The sequence below is a fragment of the Pleurodeles waltl genome, chromosome 3_1, assembly GCF_031143425.1.
Source record: "Pleurodeles waltl isolate 20211129_DDA chromosome 3_1, aPleWal1.hap1.20221129, whole genome shotgun sequence".
In the NCBI taxonomy this organism is placed as follows: Eukaryota; Metazoa; Chordata; class Amphibia; order Caudata; family Salamandridae; genus Pleurodeles; species Pleurodeles waltl.
In genome coordinates, this window is record NC_090440.1 from 956,179,511 (window position 1) to 956,199,743 (window position 20,233).

The 20,233-nt window shown below is 45.1% G+C and overlaps 1 protein-coding gene across 1 annotated transcript in view; it reads right to left on the bottom strand.

Annotated features, from left to right (window-relative positions):
- SF3A3 (splicing factor 3a subunit 3) overlaps positions 1–20,233 on the bottom strand; it is a 242,053-nt gene that overhangs the window by 206,470 nt on the left and 15,350 nt on the right. Inside the window, exons 4-7 of the mRNA XM_069223970.1 lie at positions 16,182–16,234; positions 7,679–7,784; positions 6,259–6,331; positions 1,335–1,426 (exon numbers count right to left, since the gene is read on the bottom strand). Of these exons, the coding sequence (XP_069080071.1) occupies positions 1,335–1,426; positions 6,259–6,331; positions 7,679–7,784; positions 16,182–16,234 (324 nt within the window). The remainder of the gene's footprint in view (positions 1–1,334; positions 1,427–6,258; positions 6,332–7,678; positions 7,785–16,181; positions 16,235–20,233) is intronic.

Below are 20,233 nucleotides of genomic sequence, written 5' to 3' on the forward strand. Positions count from 1 at the left end.
GTCACTATGTCCCCTATATGACCACTTCCTGTGGAAAGTGTGCATAACCCTGTGCCAACACCAAGCTGGTAGATTTCTAAATGTTATGTCCACATCAGGCAGCTAACCTTAGAGGTGGGGACTGACCTTAGGGGTGGACACACCAATCTGAACCTAAAATTTCCTGCCTGTCCAGGTGTCAAATGGGCCAGAGGGGGGAAGGGGTGGGGGGGACATGGGGGAGGGGTTGGCATTTCCTTTAGAGAGAAGCCAGATCTGCATACCAAGGAAGGTGGGCTTCTTTGTAGCACCCTGCTTTGGAATGCAAATTTGCAGGACATCCTGTTGGGGAGGGGGGGGGGGGTTGTTGACTGTGTGCTAACACTCCTGTCCGCCCGAGAGCAAAGAGTCTCACCACTGGGAGTCAGAATCCTGTCTGTTGGTGGCAGGGTGGTTAAAACTAGTCAGCCAGCATACAGGTAGATGGTAGGTTTTTAGGGGGCACTATGGGTGCATGTATTAACAAATCCATCACTGGCATCAGTGAGGGTTTATTAATAAGAGATATTTAATACCAAACATCTCTATATTCAGTGAAGCCATCATGTAGCTTCGGAACTCGTATTGACCAGTGTCCAGCACATGTACTTAAAATGGCTTCCCTGTTCACTTACTATGTCTGAGAATCAACACGGACATAGCGGGGGCATAACTGTTCTAGCAGATATGTCCTCACATGTAATATAATGCACCCTGCCTTAGGACTGTAGGATCTGCTGTAGGGGTGACTTACATATATTGCATGCAGTGTTAGAGGGCATGTTTTCACTTTTTGGGGTACCTTGTCATGCAGCCTGCAGTGGCAGTCCGAATGAGTTTGGTAATGGGTCCTTTAGAGTGGCACAAGTTATGCTGCACCTTTTAGGGACCCTCTTTAGTACCTATGCCATAGGTACCCTTTACTAGGGTGTTACAAAAAATGCTAAAGGCCTTGTTAATTGGGGATCAAGTAACCAGTGGTCGTGTTTTTATGGGGAAGGAACACTGCGGACCTGGTTAACTGGAATCCAGTGCCCTTTAGTCAAAGTTGCATCAGAAACCAGGCAAAAAGTAGGGGAGGGGCTTCAGCAACCAGAACCCAGTTTCCTACACCACGTTCCAGAGAAAGGTCAAACACCCTTTACTTTACTAACAAATCTGGATCTTGGTCATATTTGTATTCATTTAAAAGCTGCATTTTTGGAAAGAAGCAAGCTGTTTGCAGAAATGGCAAATAGCAACAATAATTGTTACATGCAGTGTTGGATATACGTCAAACTATTGTAATATATGTTTGTAACTGTCATGAGTCTCACCTCTGATGATTTAAGATTAATGTACTTGAGGTAGCAGTCGTGGAGGTCCAAATATCGTCCATACCCCTCTTCATCTGTAAATTCAACTAAATCTAAACGGAGGTGTGGAAACGTGAGAAAAATCAAAGATCTACCAGTCTTTGCTGAGATACATGTACACATTTCTTTAAAACAATGGAGCCTGACATGGACTCAGTACACCTACATCTCACAAATTATGAACAGTGCTCACAATACCTCCACAAAAAACAAACAGGCTTAATCTAACAATTCTATTTTTCAATTTGCTGTAATAAAAATCTCTTGAAGCCTATCACTATATACCACAGCTGTTCACTTTCACGAGTGTTTCCACGAGTGTTCACTTTCTAGTGATCAACTACTTCTTTATCATTTACATTTAATGCAAAGTTCACCCTTTCACTTGAAATCTGTTAGGTAATCACCTTTTATACAGCAAGTCTGAATTAGGAGGGTGTCCATTGAGTGCATCCCATGTCTGCGGCTAAACCAAGGGTCCAGTATAATTTCTTTTCTTTTTTTTAAGTGTATCTATTGCTGTAAGCCATGGTTCTTATCTTACCTAATCAGCCTCCAACAACTCATCCAGATGCAAGCTCAACAACCAAGAAAATCCTGATCTTCAACAGCCTATCATGGAGCTCAATCCGTTCCATCATCCTTATGGAACTTCATGGAATTCTACTGAGCAATATCAGCAAAAACAGTCAAGAATATTGCATCAACATTCAACTCTACCTAAAAGTTTAAATTCTTCACGGCATTCAATGGCTGAAAACATGCCTCTATTTCATTCATTACAGAGTTTCACATTCCTACCTGATCAATCCAGCCAAGATATAAGTCTTCCGATCTGCCAACAACAACAATTACAGTCTCAAGCCAGTCTCTCCAAAATGAACCAGAAATCCCCACTCCCAACTGGAAATCCTATACAAACTGTTTGGCTCACCCTTCAAAACCAACTCTGCTTCAAATAACACTTTGCAAAGAAACTAAAACAGCATGGTACAAGCTTGCACTCAGGAATAAAGTGAATTTGTTCCCTTCTTGAAGCTGACTTAAGAACTAAAGTCCTAATCCCGGCTGCCTTGTACTTGGATGGAAGCAATGTTTTGCTATACAGTCTTTACAACACTGCTCTGGCCCTTTTGATAGACAACCTAAAGATCCACACCCACATCACACATGGAGGAATAACACTGGTTCTAACTCCAACTTCCCGCCTACTTTAAGACAAGCTATAGCTCATATAAAGTCACCAAAATAAGCACCTTTTCTTACAAGGATGAAAAATTAACTACCTATAGCGGACAACGCCACAAAAGAAGTCACAACATGGTCAGTCTGGAATCAACAAAAAAGCAAAAACACTGAAAACCAGCAAACAGGTCTTGTCCTACTACTGTCACAAGATCTGGAATAAAATGTCACCAATTTTACAAAAGGCACCAACCCTCCAACAATCTGAAAAGACCTAAAGACTTGCAGTTACAAAGCACACTACATGGACAAATGAAAGGAAACTACCCCCACTACATTTAGCCTCTTGATAAATCACCTCGATTCACGTCCTGGAGAACCTCATCACTGCCCAGTAGCTCAAATTCACCCTGCTTGAAAAACCGGGTGTTGAACTCTGTTGAATTTAAGATTATTTTATATTTTCCACATTGCCAGGCACAGTGTGGAAAACATAAGCTTCCTGCACAGCAAATTTCACGTTGGGCCCTCCACAAAGGCAGGACTGATTAGGAAGTGGTAAGGTTAATAATGCTTGAACTCTGCCATCAGAAATGGAGGACTTGAATCTTAGTGGAACCAAACAACTATGCAAAGTATGCGTGTTAACTGTGAGCTCCTACAACAGACCCAAATCATGGTGAGAAAACTGCATAAAACGCCTGGTATGTAGGTTAAAATAAAGTAACCAATAAATGCCATATCTTCTTGACTTTACTGAAATGTATTTATCAAGTGTTGTCTAGCAGAGGAATAGGCTTGACGCCCGGAAGTGTGATTTAAAAAAACAAAAACAAAAAACGCCTGCATTAGTGAAAGCCCTGTTCTTGCATACTTCAGAAGATAGTCTGCCCTCGATTTCCCCATCTCCCGTGATCTCACTCCTTCACTTGTTAGTAGAGTGAAAATTCAGGTCACATGACGAGTTCTAGAACCACCTAAAAAGTGAGTATAACTGTCTCTGCTGCCTTCACTTGGGGAGCTTCACTTCTTGGCAGATGCCACCTTTTACAGATACTTTTCAGATTCATCCCAAAAAACATTTCTCCTACAAGGAGAAATTTTAACTCTACATCTATGATCAGCCTTACTGGGTACAGTTCAAATAGACCTTGTGCTCATAGTCAAGATGCAGCTGTAAAATTGATACTGAATAGCTCCCTAGCAACCTACACCAGACTAAAGGCAATCAAATCAAATGCCTTGACAACACCTTCTCTGACCTTTTCTACAGTCCAGTGACATTCTTTAATGCTTAATACTGTATCTGTACATTCACTCCACTTGTACTCTGCTCACGGTCCTGGCTCACATGGACCATTTCTACTTTCAAAATACAAATGCACACGCATTTATAAAGATGGCAGAAATCATGCACACAACCGGTATTGAGTACAATAAAAATTAACTGGTCTTAGCTTGACCCTGCCAAAATAACTCAAAACAACCAGATATCTTGACCAATTACTTTGCCTCCCATTTGTCTACTAAAATCTTGACCACAGGAACAGGCTCAGCACCCTCCCAAGGTCCCTCTTTTTGTAACTGTCCAACTCTACCCATAGCAAATTGAGCCCTTATTTAACACTTCTCCATGTCCACCCCTACAAAAATGGACCAAATACTTTACACTTTCAACACCTAATCATGCTCCATCTGAATCACCAAACTCAAAATGTTAAATCACTAACCCAATCTTCTAATGCTGCCCATTTTTTGTCATCCTTTCATCATTTTCTTTCTTCCAGAAATGCTACGAAAAATCCAACTGCTGATAACTCCTCAACCTTTTAAGAACAATCTCATTTTGTTAAAACCTAAAGGACCATTACATCGCCTTCATATTACTAGACCACTCAAGTCTTTCTTTGGCTTAGCGTTTTCTCTCAAAACAATGTCACAAAACAATACTACGAGAAAAGGTTTCTTCCTCTAAAGGACAAACATAGCCCGCCTCACATCGCAATGTTTTTTTGTAAGAGGCATACAACAGGATTTTTAATTCAACAACGAAAATACATTTTCAAGTTAGATTTCTCAGAACATTCAGTGTTCAATTTCCACTCAAAAATATTACTCAGGCTCACTCTTTTAGCGAGCAGTTGACCGAACACTGTTGGAAGACGGATCTAGAGCACTTGTAGAGCAAGAATGCATACTGTCTCTGCCCGAAATGCAGCAGCCTTTTAAACATGCTCGCTGGTTCAAAACCTCCAGTGTTCCCTACATCTCGGAACGCCTTTCTCTGAAAGTAGATGTGGTCAACCGACTAAATTGGCTGAGTGCGATCTGATCTGGGGTTTAATCCTGGTACCCTCACTAGACCTCAATGTGTGATTTACTCTTTGGCACTGTACTTCCAGTGATCAACCAACACAGAAAGGGCTTAAAAATATATTTTATATTGACTTGTACATTTTAAGTGTTTCTTCCCATAAACATATAGGGTAATATGAAATACAGAATAAAAATAAAGACCATACATGCATGGTATATATACACAGAAAAGAAAACCCTACATATTTTTAAGATTTCATAAAATGGAACTACTGCCTCCTAGCTTAACGACCCGACCATCTGATAACATCAGTAATACATTTCTTCCCCATCCCACATTTATTGCATTCTGACTTCCTTACAGTAGTAACTTTGGTAATTTCTCAATTTGGCCTTTTGCAAGAAGTGTTAAGTAGATAACTGAATCTTGAGTCAAAGATGTGATGTGCTCTCTTTTGAGAAGAATGTGAGATACACTCAAACTTCAGAAGCCACCAAACCCTGACCCCACTGGAATCTGCACTACCTAGATTGTTGGCACCAGGTACCCTACTAAATGTTGTGTTTTAAAGAATCTTTAAAACTTTTTTTAGACAACCTTGGGACGGTTGGCTCATTTCATAAAGCCTCCTAACTTTATGGAAAACTATACAGATGAAGCCAACTGCATCAGAAAAATAACTGGCTGCAGGTGCGAATTACGTCACTATAATGTTTTTACTTGAACTATATGCAGCTTGGATAGTAATAGATCTCTTACAATCTCTACATTGTGGTTCAGCCTTGATTATGAGAATGTGTCATGCTTAGGGCCCATCTTCAAATGACACAGAATGACGGTTTGCCTTATTGCTGATACACAGAAATGTAAACGTATCACCGTTCTTGAATGCATTTCACTGGCTTTCAATACCATAGTACGTCCAGTTAAAGGTTTGCTTGATGAGCAAGAGTCTGATCTATGCAAGCAGACCTTATTTCTAATAATAAAACGCAGATACACTCCCTCACCCTTACCCCAACTCACTACCTACCTCCCTCCGCCCCCCCCACCCCCAAACACAAAACACCTTTTTCCTTGGCTAGCAGCAAGCTTGTTATCTCCAGGATACAGTTGGGCAGAAAGGATAGGCAGTCCCTTTCTTACCTTCTCCATGCAATATGCTTCAAATAGCTTGCAATCTCATCTTTAAGAGACAAATCTGAGTTTGTAAGCAGCAAAGGTACTAAGTTAAATTAGCTTTAGTCTGTACTGTCGTTTGGATTTTGCTAAGCACCAAGAAGATTCAGTTGAACGTTTGTGCTTCACAACTGAAATATAAACTCAAAGCAATTAAACAGTACAATCTTGTATTATTTTTTTTATAAATTTTAAACGTCTTACTTAGGGCCTCTTCACTGGGGTTATCTCTGGACTTCAACAGTTCTTCAAACTCCACTGACATTGGGACACAAATCTTTAAAAAAAAAAAAACAACAAAAAATAACCACTATATATAAAAAATAATCAACAAATTTGAGAGACAAACGCTCCTGCAAATATAATTCAAGGACACAGACTTAACTGACAGTATAAGCCATTGTGAAATAACATATTTTTCTAACTTCTACATGTCAAAGTACAGAAGCATGAACTATCCAAGCACGAATTATACTTTAAGTTACAAAACACAGGAAGTCTTAGAAACCTTGTGTAAAACGTTGTCAAGCATTTAACAAATTACCATTTCAGATACAACTATAAAGGTGCCTTTTGCATACATTAACACAAAGTATCTGGTTGCAAGTTAAAGTAAATACATCTAATATTTTGGGCATAAGCACTTTAATATTTATGTTGTTTGTTGAATGCTGGGGTGTCACTATACAATTAATTTGCACACCGATTTCTTAAACGCTATCTGTTATGGACAAGACATAAAGGACTCAGAAGTCTAGCTCTACACATTCCTGAGTTTGGTAAAACAAAGTGCTTCCCCTCAGACCACATGCTAACAAGAGGAACACACCGATATGCCAGGGTTGAGAGGCCTCTCAATGGTTCACAAGAGGAACTACCTTAGAGAATCTACATTCACTCAACCCTGTCAGTCACTAGATATATTAGCACTCTGAAGTAGACATGAAGCAAAGTGCTAGTGCTCTATTAAAGCTTCAGAATTAGATCTATTTTGAGTGAACAGGCAGATTTGCTAGAAAGTTTCCATTGTTGCTTAGACTTGTGGCTTCACAAAAAATAAAAATAAACTAAATAAAAAAAACACACATCAGCTGCCCTGTCGTAGTCCTGCCCAAGTGTGATGTTTATACACATACAGTATCAACTACTCTTGTAATGAGAACAATTATTTTTAATTTTAAAGCCTCAGCAATATGAGTGAAAAACATACAACACAAATCTTTGTCTGGAGACAATAAAAAGCCATTGCCAAGCATACACTTCTTAGTAATCACAGATTATAAAGGATGGATAAGACCAGGAAAAATGCTCACTGAGAATCAAAAAGTAGATAGATGCATTTTGTGGGAACCAGGTGTTTTTTTTTTGTTTTTTTTGTTTTTTTTTGCTAAGGCTAAAGAGAGGGGAGTTTTGAAATGAGGGTGGTGCTGTAGAAGGATAGAGGTGGACACACCTCAACAGACTAGATGAAGTGATGCAATTAACATCCAAGTAACAACATTTCTTATTAGTACCAAGAAAATAGCGGTTGACATTAATGCTTCACTATTCTATTACTGTTTGGGCTCATCTACCAATAGTAGATGACTCATTGGTTTATATTTCATGGTCATAGTGAACTTGCCTCGTTAGGATGTTTCCGGTGGAAATCTTTGATCAGCTTCAGTCGGTTGTAGAATTCAGAAAATTCATTTGGCCCAGAAATGGCATTCAGTTCCTCTTTTCTTAAACTTTAGTTACAAGAAAAGAAAATTAGATTGTATTACATGTTTTGCAATTCTTTATTGAAGCATCACAATGCATTACATGGGAGAAAACACTGGGTGGTGATTATGAGTCATCGGGGCATCAAATAAACCAATACATATCCATAAAGTACATTGATCATATGGCAATAGCCTTACATAGTTCCGTACAAATAAGAGTATCTAAGGCAGAAACTAAAGCTCATGTCCTTGAAGGGCCCTTAGTGACATTGGATCAGTGTCGGTGTGGGGGGTATCAGTTCAGAGTATCCACATGCGAACGACTTGGGGGAGGAGGGGGGAGTAGGTGAAAGTGGGGGGGTAGAGAAAGGGGATAAAAGGGTAGGAGTGGTGATAGAGAAGGTATTCGTGGAGGGAACGTTAAGGGGGGAGGGAATAGAAAGGGGATAAAAGGGTAGAAGTGTGGGTGCTGGTGGAGGGGACGTTAGTGTGTATGGTCGTCAAATCAATCTGGAAGGAGAGGTGTATGGACAGATGAAGGGGGAAGGGGACAGGGAGGGGATCTAGGGATGAGGCACATTGTCATTGAGGAAGAGTGCTCAGGTTTGAAGGAAGGCCTCAGTTCTGAAGGTTATAGATAATTAGTGTGTGGGTGAAGAAGGCGGGTCTGCTGGCGGGATAGGTCTGGGGACCCTGCCGTATCGTGTAAATAGATCAGGGGGTTCATAATTGGCAAGGTCTCACTCAGCGTGTTCCCAACTGCGTCCCAATAAAGCTGAATGGAAGGACAGTCACATAGGCAATGCAATAGGTCACAATGGGCATGGGGTCAGCGCCAACAATTCGTGGAGGGAAGTTGATCTGCTTCCCTCAGTTTCACTGGTGCCCAATTCCAATCGTGTAGGGTTTTATAAGATGCAGAATTTCATCTGGGCCTCACTCACTCCTCGGTCACGTGCCTTTAGTAAAATTGGCCCAGTGCTCTACTTCGCAGTCCACCTGTAACTTCATCTGCCATTGAGTGCTAAGATTGGTTAAAAGAGGTAGACAGAAGAGATGGCGGTTTATTAAACTATAAAAGCCCAACATCCCTCCAAGGAAGTGGCCCCATGCCCTAAGATAAGAAACCACGGGAAAGGATTGGAGGTCCCAAGGGCGCACGCCCATGCAATGGTTAAAATAGCATTGGAGCTGTAGATACCTCCAGGATTGTGGAGGTGGGAGCACTGCAAAGGTCTAAAGGAGTACCACTGTCTAGGATCTTGCCCAGGTGTGTAATACCCACCAATCGCCAACCTTCCCAGTCCAGTATTTCTCCATCAATCTGCATTTTGCCATTACCCCAGAGTGGCACACATTCATAGAGGTGGAGGGTCTACCCCAAATAGATGAGACTGCCCCCAGGATTTCATCATGGCTTGTGCCATCAGGCCGGCGGGCGCAACGTTGAGCCCCCATCGCCACAGAGCAGCACAGGCCCTGGGGACACTGCAGTAGCATATCTTCCATTTGTACCCATTACAGTGGGTCCTGTGTGTAGGAAGTTGGCTCTGTATACATTATTTCAAAGTAAGAAATAGTGTGCACAGAGTCCAAGGGTACCCCTTAGAGGTAAGATAGTGTCAAAAAGAGATAATTCTAATGCTCTATTTTGTGGTAGTGTGGTCGAGCAGTAGGCTTATCAGAGGGTAGTGTTAAGCATTTGTTATACACACACAGGTAATAAATGAGGAACACACACTCAAAGACTTACTCCAGGCCAATAGGTTTTTATATTGAAAAATATCTTTTCGTTTATTTTAAGAACCACAGGTTCAAGATTTACAAACCATACTTTAAATGAAAGGTATTTCACTTAGGTACTTTAGGAACTTTGAATTATCACAATAGCACAGTTTTGGCAAAAATGGCAATAAGCTATTTTTAAAAGTGGACACAGTGCACAAATCAACAGTTCCTGGGGAGGTAAGTAAATGTTAAGTTCACAGGTAAGTAAAACACTTACAGGGTTCAAAGTTGGGTCCAAGGTAGCCCACCGTTGGGGGTTCAAGGCAACCCCAAAGTTACCACACCAGCAGCTCAGGGCTGGTCAGGTGCAGAGGTCAAAGTGGTGCCCAAAACACACAGGGCTTCAATGGAAATAGGGGTGCCCCGGTTCCAGTCTGCCAGCAAGTAAGTACCCGTGACTTCGGAGGGTAGACCAGGGGGGTTTTGTAGGGCTCGCAGTCGCCGGGGAGTCCTCCCTGTAGAGTTAGTTTTCCACAGGTCGAGCCGGGGGCGTCGGGTGCAGAGTGGAAAGTCTCACGCTTCCGGCGGGAAACGTGTGGTCTTTAAAAGTTGCTTCTTTGTTTCCAAAAGTTGCAGTTTCTTGAACAGGGCCGCTGTTCTCTGGCGCTTCTTGGTCCTTTAGATGCAGGGTAGTCCTCTGAGGCTTCAGAGGTCGCTGGACCCTGTTGGATGCGTCGCTGTTACAGTTTTCTTCGAAGTAGGGAGACAGGCCGGTGGGGCTGGGGCCAAATCAGTGGTCGTCTGTCTTCACTGCAGGGCTTCAGGTCAGCAGTCGTCCTTCTTTAGGTTGCAGGAATCTATCTTCCTCGGTTCTGGGATCCCCTAAATACTCAATTTAGGGGTGTGTTTAGGTCTGGGAGGGCAGCTACACCCTCTTTGTGCCTCATCCATGTGGGGAAGGGGCACAACCCTAATCCTATTGGGGGAATCCTCCATCTGCAAGATGGAGGATTTCTAAAAGTAAGAGTCACCTCAGCTCAGGACAACTTAGGGGCTGTCCTGACTGGAGAGTGACTCCTCCTTGTTTTTCTCATTATGTCCTCTAGCCTTGCCGCCAAAAGTGGGGGCAGTGGCCGGAGGGGCAGGCATCTCCACTAGCTGGGATGCCCTGTGGTGCTGTAACAAAGGGGGTGAGCCTTTGAGGCTCACCGCCAGGTGTTACAGTTCCTGCAGGGGGAGGTGAGAAGCACCTCCACACAGAACAGGCTTTGTTCCTGGCCACAGAGTGACAAAGGCACTCTCCACATGTGGCCAGCAACATGTCTGGTGTGTGGCAGGCTGGCAAAAACTAGTCAGCCCACACTGGAGTCGGGTAGGTTTTCAGGGGGCATCTCTTAAGATGCCCTCTGGGTGTAATTTTACAATAAAGTGCACACTGGCATCAGTGTGCATTTATTGTGCTGAGAAGTTTGATACCAAACTTCCCAGTTTTCAGTGTAGCCATTATGGTGCTGTAGAGTTCATGTATGACAGACTCCCAGACCATATACTCTTATGGCTAACCTGCACTTACAATGTCTAAGGTGTTGCTTAGACACTGTAGGGGCATAGTGCTCATGCACCTATGCCCTCACCTGTGGTATAGTGCACCTTGCCTTAGGGCTGTAAGGCCTGCTAGAGGGGTGACTTATTTATGCCATAGGCAGTGTGAGGTTGACATGGCACTCTGAGGGGAGTGCCATGTCGACTTAGTCATTTTCTCCCCACCAGCACACACAAGCTGGCAAGCGGTATGTATGTGCTGAGTGAGGGGTCCCCAGGGAGGCATAAGACATGCTGCAGCCCTTAGAGACCTCCCCAGGCATGGTACCAGGGGTACCAGTTACAAGGGACTTAGCTGGGTGCCAGGGTTGTGCCAATTGTGGAGACAAAGGTACAGTTTAGGGAAAGAACACTGGTGCTGGGTCCTGGTTAGCAGGGTCCCAGCACACTTTCAAATCATAACTTGGCATCAGCAAAGGCAAAAATTCAGGGGGTAATCATGCCAAGGAGGCATTTCCTTACACCGTGTCTCAGAGGGCATACAGGCCAACGGAGAAAGGTGGAGGGCCAAAGTGTAGTGCTCCACTGAGGGCAAGCCAAGCCGCCTCAAGAGCGGTGGCCGTGAGTTTGGTGCCGACTAGGTGGGGGCGGGAAGCTCCCCACACTAAGAAGGTAATGTACTAATCCACAGAGCGTAATATGGAGTGTGAGACCAGCAGTGGTAACATGCCTAGGTTATATGTGTACCTTGGTAATGTCACCATTCGGACAGCCTGCACTCTTCCCCACAGGGAGAGGCCCAGGTACGGCAATTTTTCTAAATCCTTCTTTGTATGGGCGAGCAAGGGGTCGAGATTGTCCATTAGCATGTGATCCAGGCCCCCACTGATATAGATCTCTAGGTGCCTGAGACGTGATGGTTCTTATCAGATTGGGAAATCGGATATGCTGTGCATGTGGTTATGCGCACCAAGGGTAATGCCTCGCTTTTATCCCAATTTACACTATAGCCTGAAAGCACAGCAAAATCGGCAAGGAATGTCTCAAAGTCAGGAAAGATCAAGGAAGATATGAGGGTGAGTAAGACATCATCTGCATAAAGATAGATCGTTGCTTTGCTTCCTGGCATGGGAACACCTGAAATGAGTGGAAAGTGTCGGATGGAGGCTACCAACATTTCCATAGCCAAGAGAAAAAGCAGTGGCGACAATGGGCAGCCTTGTCGAGTCCCTCGCTACAATGGGAATGGGCCTGACAGGAAGCCTGCTCAGTTCAAATGGGCTGTAGGGGAGTCGTAAAGCCAGAGAACTTCAGCTATAAAGCCATCTCCCAAGCCAAAGCATTGCAGGATCTCAAAAAAGTACCAACATTCGATCCTGTCAAACGTCTTTTCAGCGTCTAGGGAAAGAGCAAGAGCTTCATCCTGCAGGTGCCTGGCCGACCACACGGTGTGTGCAAAGGTGCAGGGTGGTTTCTGGAAGAGCACCCGGGTAAATCTCCCACTTGTGTGTGATGTATGAGGGAGGGGATCACCTTCTAGAGGTGGGCTGCTAAGACCCCTGCTAGGATCTTAATATCCTCAACTGAGCAGGGAGATGGGCCTGTAGCTCCCACAGAGTAAGGGTCCTTCCCCTGCTTCGGTAGGATTGCTATTGTCACCTTACTAGAGATGAGGCCTAGGGAGCCTGTGTGTTCGGGCTCACGAAAAGACTCTAGAGGGAGTCAACCACATCCTTGCTCACCCATTTATAGAATTCTGCAGGGAATCCGTCTTACCCTGGGCCCTTAGGATAGGGAAGCCTAGAGATTTCCTGCACTATTTCCAACTTGCTAATTTCTTCCTCAAGTAGACTCCTGCTGTCCTCATCGAGGTTGGGTATGTGTACTCCACCAAGAAACGCGGTGAAGCAGACAATGTCTTGTGGGGGGGTAAGTATTGCACTGTTCTCAGTCTGGATCGACGAAATGGCTAGCGCTTTCTCTTGTTGTCGCCGCTGGGCTACCAGGAGAAGGCCTGCCTTCTCTCCTTGCTCATAATGTCGCCCGTTTTACTGTTGGGGGGCATATTCTGCCTTGGAAGTATACAGGTCCTTTAGATCCATTCAGGCCTGTTGTAGGTGACAGCAGACCGGGGATCTTCAGGCTCCGTGGAGCCCCGGCCCCCAGCACTCCACCCTGCAAAGTACAGTCTCCTGGCTGCTAATCCGGCGATGTGGGACTCCTCTTCAGGTGTGCTGAGTGGGTCTCACTGCCACTCCTGTGCCTGCTGCCAGCGAGCTGTCTTGTGATTCTCCCAGCTGCTGAGAGTCACCCCGGACTCCCCTCCTTGAATCTAGTCCTAACCGACTGCATCTCGACCGAAGACGTGGGACATCACTGCATTACTTCTGTGACTTCTCTTCATCTCCTGTGCTGCACTGCTGGCCTTCTTCATCCACCGTCGACCTGGTTCCACCTCTTGCTTCTTCCAGTCTTGGTTGGGTCTTGCATAATCCTTTTCCAAAGTCCTTCTGTTGGTGTTGGGGAAAACCAGGTACTTACCTCTGCTCTCCTGGTCACTGGGGGTCACTCTGGTACTCACCTCTTGGGGTTCCCAATTCCTCCAGCTCCCTTCTGATTCCACTTGCTTCACGTTCCACTTTTTTAGTATATGGTTTGGCCCTCCCCTAGGGCCCTCACTATTTGCTATTGCTTTTACTGATGCTTATTGCTTTGGATGCTATTTACGGATTGCTAATGTGTATATAATAGTGTGTTTACTTACCTCCAATTGGGGGACTGTCTATTCAGTATTCTAGTATGTGTGTTACAAATATAAAAGGTACTTCATTAGGGTAACTGTGTGGTTCTTTCATGGGTGTAAGTGATGTGTGACTATAGTGGTATTGCATAAGCTTTGCATGTCTCCTATTTAAGTCGTGGCTGCTCGTCCACAACTAACTCTAGAGATCCATAGCTTCCTAGACACTGCCTACACTTCACTAATGGGGGATATCTGGAATAAGGTGGTAACACCAGGCCAGCTTCCTACATGGCAGGCAGAGGGAATGGGTAATGCTGGACCCGGCTGGCAGTGGAGCTGAGAGGGGAGAAGGGTGCCACAAGGCACTATTTCCGGGAGAGTGGCCTCAGTTTGGGGGGGGTCATTGGAGAAGGCAATGCGCACAGGAGCCGTACCAAATAGGGGCCACTGGTCCGAAAGGGGGTCAGAGGTGGGAGGTGGGGGGGGGGGGGGGGGGGGGGAGAGAACTGGGGGAAGAGGGATGGGCAGATCCTAGGAGGTCATGTATGGCAGGATCCAGATGGATGTCACCATTTGAGGATGTGGGTCTGCGTGTGGGAGACTGTCTCAGTGTCTCAGGGACCACCGGATCAGAGCAGGCAGAGGTCTCTCCTCTTGACAGAGGGGGTGGGTAAGGCCAGATCTTACCCCTCTTCTGTGACCTATCCTCTTGTTGTGGAGTGAAGAGCTGCGCCGCAGGGGGATGTTCACCCCATTCCAGGGCAGAGGAGAGGGTTGGGGGGCCCATGGCAGGTCCAGCAGGGAGACAGGAGCGTGTCCAGAGCAATGGTGCAGTAGTGCTCAGGCAAGCTGTTGGCTAGATTATGTTCAGGGCCCCTGAGGAAGGTGCAGTTGGCCCCAGGTATATGAGTTAAGTTGAAGTTCAGAGCGCAGTCTGTGCTACTAGGTAGAAGTGAGCCCAGGCTGAGCCCTGGGGCTTCGTATTGTTGGGCCCCGGTATAGCCGTGCAGCCGGCCATGGTGCAGCCCTACAATTGTTGCCAGTTAAAGAGAATAAGCGGGGCTCAGGGGCCCTCCTCTGTGGTCGTGGAGACGGCAATGCGCACAGGAGCCGTACCAAATAGGGGCCACTGGTCCGAAAGTGCCACGCGGGAGTCCATTTCTGCCTCACGATTGCAGGAGCAATGGAGCCTGCGGCTTTTCTTAGGCTGGGGTCGGGCCTAAAGCACCATCTGCTGAGGAGTGTGATAGGCGCTGTGGTGTCACAGCAAGCAGCTTCCTGGCGTCAGAGCCCCACTGCGGCTTTGGTGCAAGTAAGGGGCTCCCTGGGCTCTGCTGCTGCTCCAGGGTGCACACCGTCACGTGGAGCACTAGTAGCAGATGCCATCTTCACTTGTGGCCAGACCACGCCCCAAGATTGTATTTTTCGATGTATACAGGCATTTCTTTCCAATTGGTAGCATTTTAATTTATACTTTTTTTGTAGTAAGGTAGATTTTTATGAGAACATACACAGATGATTCTGCTTCATTTTAAATACCGGCAATTATATTTAAAAAACATTTTGCAAATTGTATTGAAGTACTGAACCCAATATATAGTGACTTTAGTCATGCAGGTACACAACTAGGTCAACAGGTTCATCGAATTCAGATCAACGATTCGATGAATTGCCACAAGTTCAGCAACATTTTGATCCCTGCTCAATAATTTTAAAGATTACACAAATTAACATGACGTTATCTATGTGCCACATGAGGCAAAGGGAAATCAGTTAGCTTCATATGGTGAATGGACCATATGTTTAATACTGTGGTAGAGATCTTCAATCTTAATAACAGAAAACAAGTATCTTCAGCGTCATGTATTGTGAAGTTATGGACAAGACCTGTCAACACATCTATGGGTTCCAGGATGCAGAGGGCAAGTTAATGACCAGCGAAGCGAGAAACTCCAAGCAACCTCATCCTTGCACACTATATGAGAGATTTCCCTACCAAAAATATTATGACGCCCCCACTGCCTACTTGCATATTTCTACACTCTTACACGCTAATGCTTTCACATTGGTTTAAAGTTTAATAATGAAGCCTCTGTCACAGTTCTGGTAAATAAAACATGCACCTTTGCACTCTTGTCACCTTTTCACCCCCTTTAGTCCATCCCCTCTGCTTTTCTCTATGACAACTCAAGAAAAAAGGTCATTAAAATGCAACCAGTAGTGCACACACAATTATTCAGAGCTCCAAATCAGCAAGAAAATAAAAGGTACAGAAGAAATGCAAGTCCCAAGCCGAGATCCTGTACTAACTGGTGGGGTAGTGACAACAAACATTATTAACCAGGAATTCTTTATGATCGTAAAAGTTATCAATGCCAACCAGAAAAAGTAATTGGTCTGTTTCTTACCCGTCTTTATCATCATATAGGTCTCTAAGATTTCCACTGACATCCATATAACGCTAGAAGTAGAAGAAAAAATAATAATTTATAAGATATTTAGGATTGTTACAGCAGTGAGTGCAAATGATAAATTGTTTATAGATGGACTGGAGTCCGTGGGATTTAAATAACAATTTCTCTTAAAATGATTAGGAAATTAGATTAAACCGCCAAGACTTAATTTTACCTCCGTTTTTAAAGACTGCTTCCCTGTCTTTCCTTTTCAGGTGTCATTTTACTCCTGCCCGTTCCCCTCTCATTATATCTGTCTCTCTTTGGCAACTTGTTTATTGTTTGCTGTGTTCAGTTGGGGCTTATTTTTCCTGTCTCCTTCAATCATATGTAACTTGTGTTCCATCTGAGCTTACTTATATGGCTCTTCAGTTTTCTAACTACCCTTTTTTATTCTTCTTTCACACAACTTCTGTTAAGCTCGTTTTAATTCACTCTTAAGCTACTGTTTAACCTCCAATTTAATTTCAGTGTCATTTCACATATGTTCTTCTGACCCCATTTTACCTCCGTCCCCGTTCAGCTCATGCTGCCTCATCTTATTTTTATCTTCCCTTTGCATGTCACGTTTTAATTCCCTTTTCTTCTGGTCTCTTCTTGCTCTCTCTTCAGCTTGTTTGAACGCCTTTCTTCTCCAGTTCTTGTGTACCACTGTTAAATTTAACACTCTGTTAAGCAGTACTTTTATCAGTGCACATTACTTGTTCTATGATTGCATTTGTAGAGTTTGGTTTTTACTATTATGTTATCACCTTTTAAAGCAATGTTAAGCACATTACTACCAAGAATTTGTGGTATGTGTTTACAGCAGCTAAAATCATCAATGCTACCGATGAGTGGTGGGGATTTTTTTTTTTTTAAGCAAATGCTCGGTTATCCTCTTTATAAAAGGTAGGCGGAGGAATCAAATTCCACACATTTGATTCTTCAAGACAGAGCCCATACCCTCCTGTGATCCTGGGGCAAACTAAAGAACTTTGCTATTAATGGGCCATTAAAAGTGTGTTGAAAATATCATACCGATTTCTGTTTCTAAGAAAAGAGTACTGTAGGAAGTTGGCTCTGTATGTGCTATTTCAAAGTAAGGAATAGCATGCACAGAGTCCAAGGGTTCCCCTTAGAGGTAAAATAGTGGTAAAAAGAGATAATACTAATGCTCTATTTTGTGGTAGTGTGGTCGAGCAGTAGGCTTATCCAAGGAGTAGTGTTAAGCATTTGTTGTGCATACACATAGACAATAAATGAGGTACACACACTCAGAGACAAATCCAGCCAATAGGTTTTGTATAGAAAAATATATTTTCTTAGTTTATTTTAAGAACCACAGGTTCAAATTTAACATGTAATATCTTGTTTGAAAGGTATTGCAGGTAAGTACATTAGGAACTTTGAATCATTTCAATTGCATGTATACTTTTCAAGTTATTCACAAATAGCTATTTCAAAAGTGGACACTTAGTGCAATTTTCACAGTTCCTGGGGGAGGTAAGTTTTTGTTAGTTTTACCAGGTAAGTAAGACACTTACAGGGTTCAGTTCTTGGTCCAAGGTAGCCCACCGTTGGGGGTTCAGAGCAACCCCAAAGTTACCACACCAGCAGCTCAGGGCCGGTCAGGTGCAGAGTTCAAAGTGGTGCCCAAAACGCATAGGCTAGAATGGAGAGAAGGGGGTGCCCCGGTTCCGGTCTGCTTGCAGGTAAGTACCCGCGTCTTTGGAGGGCAGACCAGGGGGGTTTTGTAGGGCACCGGGGGGGGACACAAGCCCACACAGAAATTTCACCCTCAGCAGCGCGGGGGCGGCCGGCGGGTTTGCAATGTTAGTCTATGAGAGATCAACGGATCTCTTCAGCGCTGCAGGCAGGCAAGGGGGGGCTTCCTCGGGGCAACCTCCACTTGGGCAAGGGAGAGGGACTCCTGGGGGTCACTTCTCCAGTGAAAGTCCGGTCCTTCAGGTCCTGGGGGCTGCGGGTGCAGGGTCTTTTCCAGGCGTCGGGACTTAGGTTTCAGAGAGTCGCGGTCAGGGGAAGCCTCGGGATTCCCTCTGCAGGCGGCGCTGTGGGGGCTCAGGGGGGACAGGTTTTGGTACTCACAGTCGGAGAGTAGTCCGGGGGTCCTCCCTGAGGTGTTGGTTCTCCACCAGCCGAGTCGGGGTCGCCGGGTGCAGTGTTGCAAGTCTCACGCTTCTTGCGGGGAGTTGCAGGGGTCTTTAAAGCTGCTCCTTGAAACGAAGTTGCAGTCTTTTTGGAGCAGGTCCGCTGTCCTCGGGAGTTTCTTGTCTTTTTCGAAGCAGGGCAGTCCTCAGAGGATTCAGAGGTCGCTGGTCCCTTGGAAGGCGTCGCTGGAGCAGAGTTCTTTGGAAGGCAGGGGACAGGCCGGTGAGTTTCTGGAGCCAAGGCAGTTGTCGTCTTCTGGTCTTCCTCTGCAGGGGTTTTTCAGCTAGGCAGTCCTTCTTCTTGTAGTTTGCAGGAATCTGAATTCTTAGGTTCAGGGAAGCCCTTAAATACTAAATTTAAGGGCGTGTTTAGGTCTGGGGGGTTAGTAGCCAATGGCTACTAGCCCTGAGGGTGGGTACACCCTCTTTGTGCCTCCTCCCAAGGGGAGGGGGTCACATCCCTAATCCTATTGGGGGAATCCTCCATCTGCAAGATGGAGGATTTCTAAAAGTTAGAGTCACCTCAGCTCAGGACACCTTAGGGGCTGTCCTGACTGGCCAGTGACTCCTCCTTGTTATTCTCATTATTTTCTCCGGCCTTGCCGCCAAAAGTGGGGGCCGGGGCCGGAGGGGGCGGGCAACTCCACTAGCTGGAGTGTCCTGCGGTGCTGTGACAAAGGGGTGAGCCTTTGAGGCTCACCGCCAGGTGTTACAGCTCCTGCCTGGGGGAGGTGTTAGCATCTCCACCCAGTGCAGGCTTTGTTACTGGCCTCAGAGTGACAAAGGCACTCTCCCCATGGGGCCAGCAACATGTCTCTAGTGTGGCAGGCTGCTGGAACTAGTCAGCCTACACAGATAGTCGGTTAAGTTTCAGGGGGCACCTCTAAGGTGCCCTCTGGGGTGTATTTTGCAATAAAATGTACACTGGCATCAGTGTGCATTTATTGTGCTGAGAAGTTTGATACCAAACTTCCCAGTTTTCAGTGTAGCCATTATGGTGCTGTGGAGTTCGTGTTTGACAAACTCCCAGACCATATACTCTTATGGCTACCCTGCACTTACAATGTCTAAGGTTTTGTTTAGACACTGTAGGGGTACCATGCTCATGCACTGGTACCCTCACCTATGGTATAGTGCACCCTGCCTTAGGGCTGTAAGGCCTGCTAGAGGGGTGTCTTACCTATACTGCATAGGCAGTGAGAGGCTGGCATGGCACCCTGAGGGGAGTGCCATGTCGACTTACTCGTTTTGTCCTCACTAGCACACACAAGCTGGCAAGCAGTGTGTCGGTGCTGAGTGAGAGGTCTCCAGGGTGGCATAAGACATGCTGCAGCCCTTAGAGACCTTCCTTGGCATCAGGGCCCTTGGTACTAGAAGTACCAGTTACAAGGGACTTATCTGGATGCCAGGGTCTGCCAATTGTGGATACAAAAGTACAGGTTAGGGAAAGAACACTGGTGCTGGGGCCTGGTTAGCAGGCCTCAGCACACTTTCAATTGTAAACATAGCATCAGCAAAGGCAAAAAGTCAGGGGGCAACCATGCCAAGGAGGCATTTCCTTACAAGTACCCTCTGCTTAGTATGCTTAATGGACAATACAGAATGTATTAAATTCAACCTGTCAAGCTGCTTGCAGTTGAAGTGGCACAATGTAACTGCTGCCATATTTTGCCGCCACTGAATACCAGTCACCAAGAAAAAAGTAGCATACTGGATTCACTGTAGGTGTAAGAGAAGGAATGGCGGCATCCAAACTTACTGATTACTGCATAATTCCATAGTAAACAGGACATCATAATGTAACTTTTTATGCTGAAGAGATGTAACCCACTACCACTCCATTTGCAAAGAGCTCCA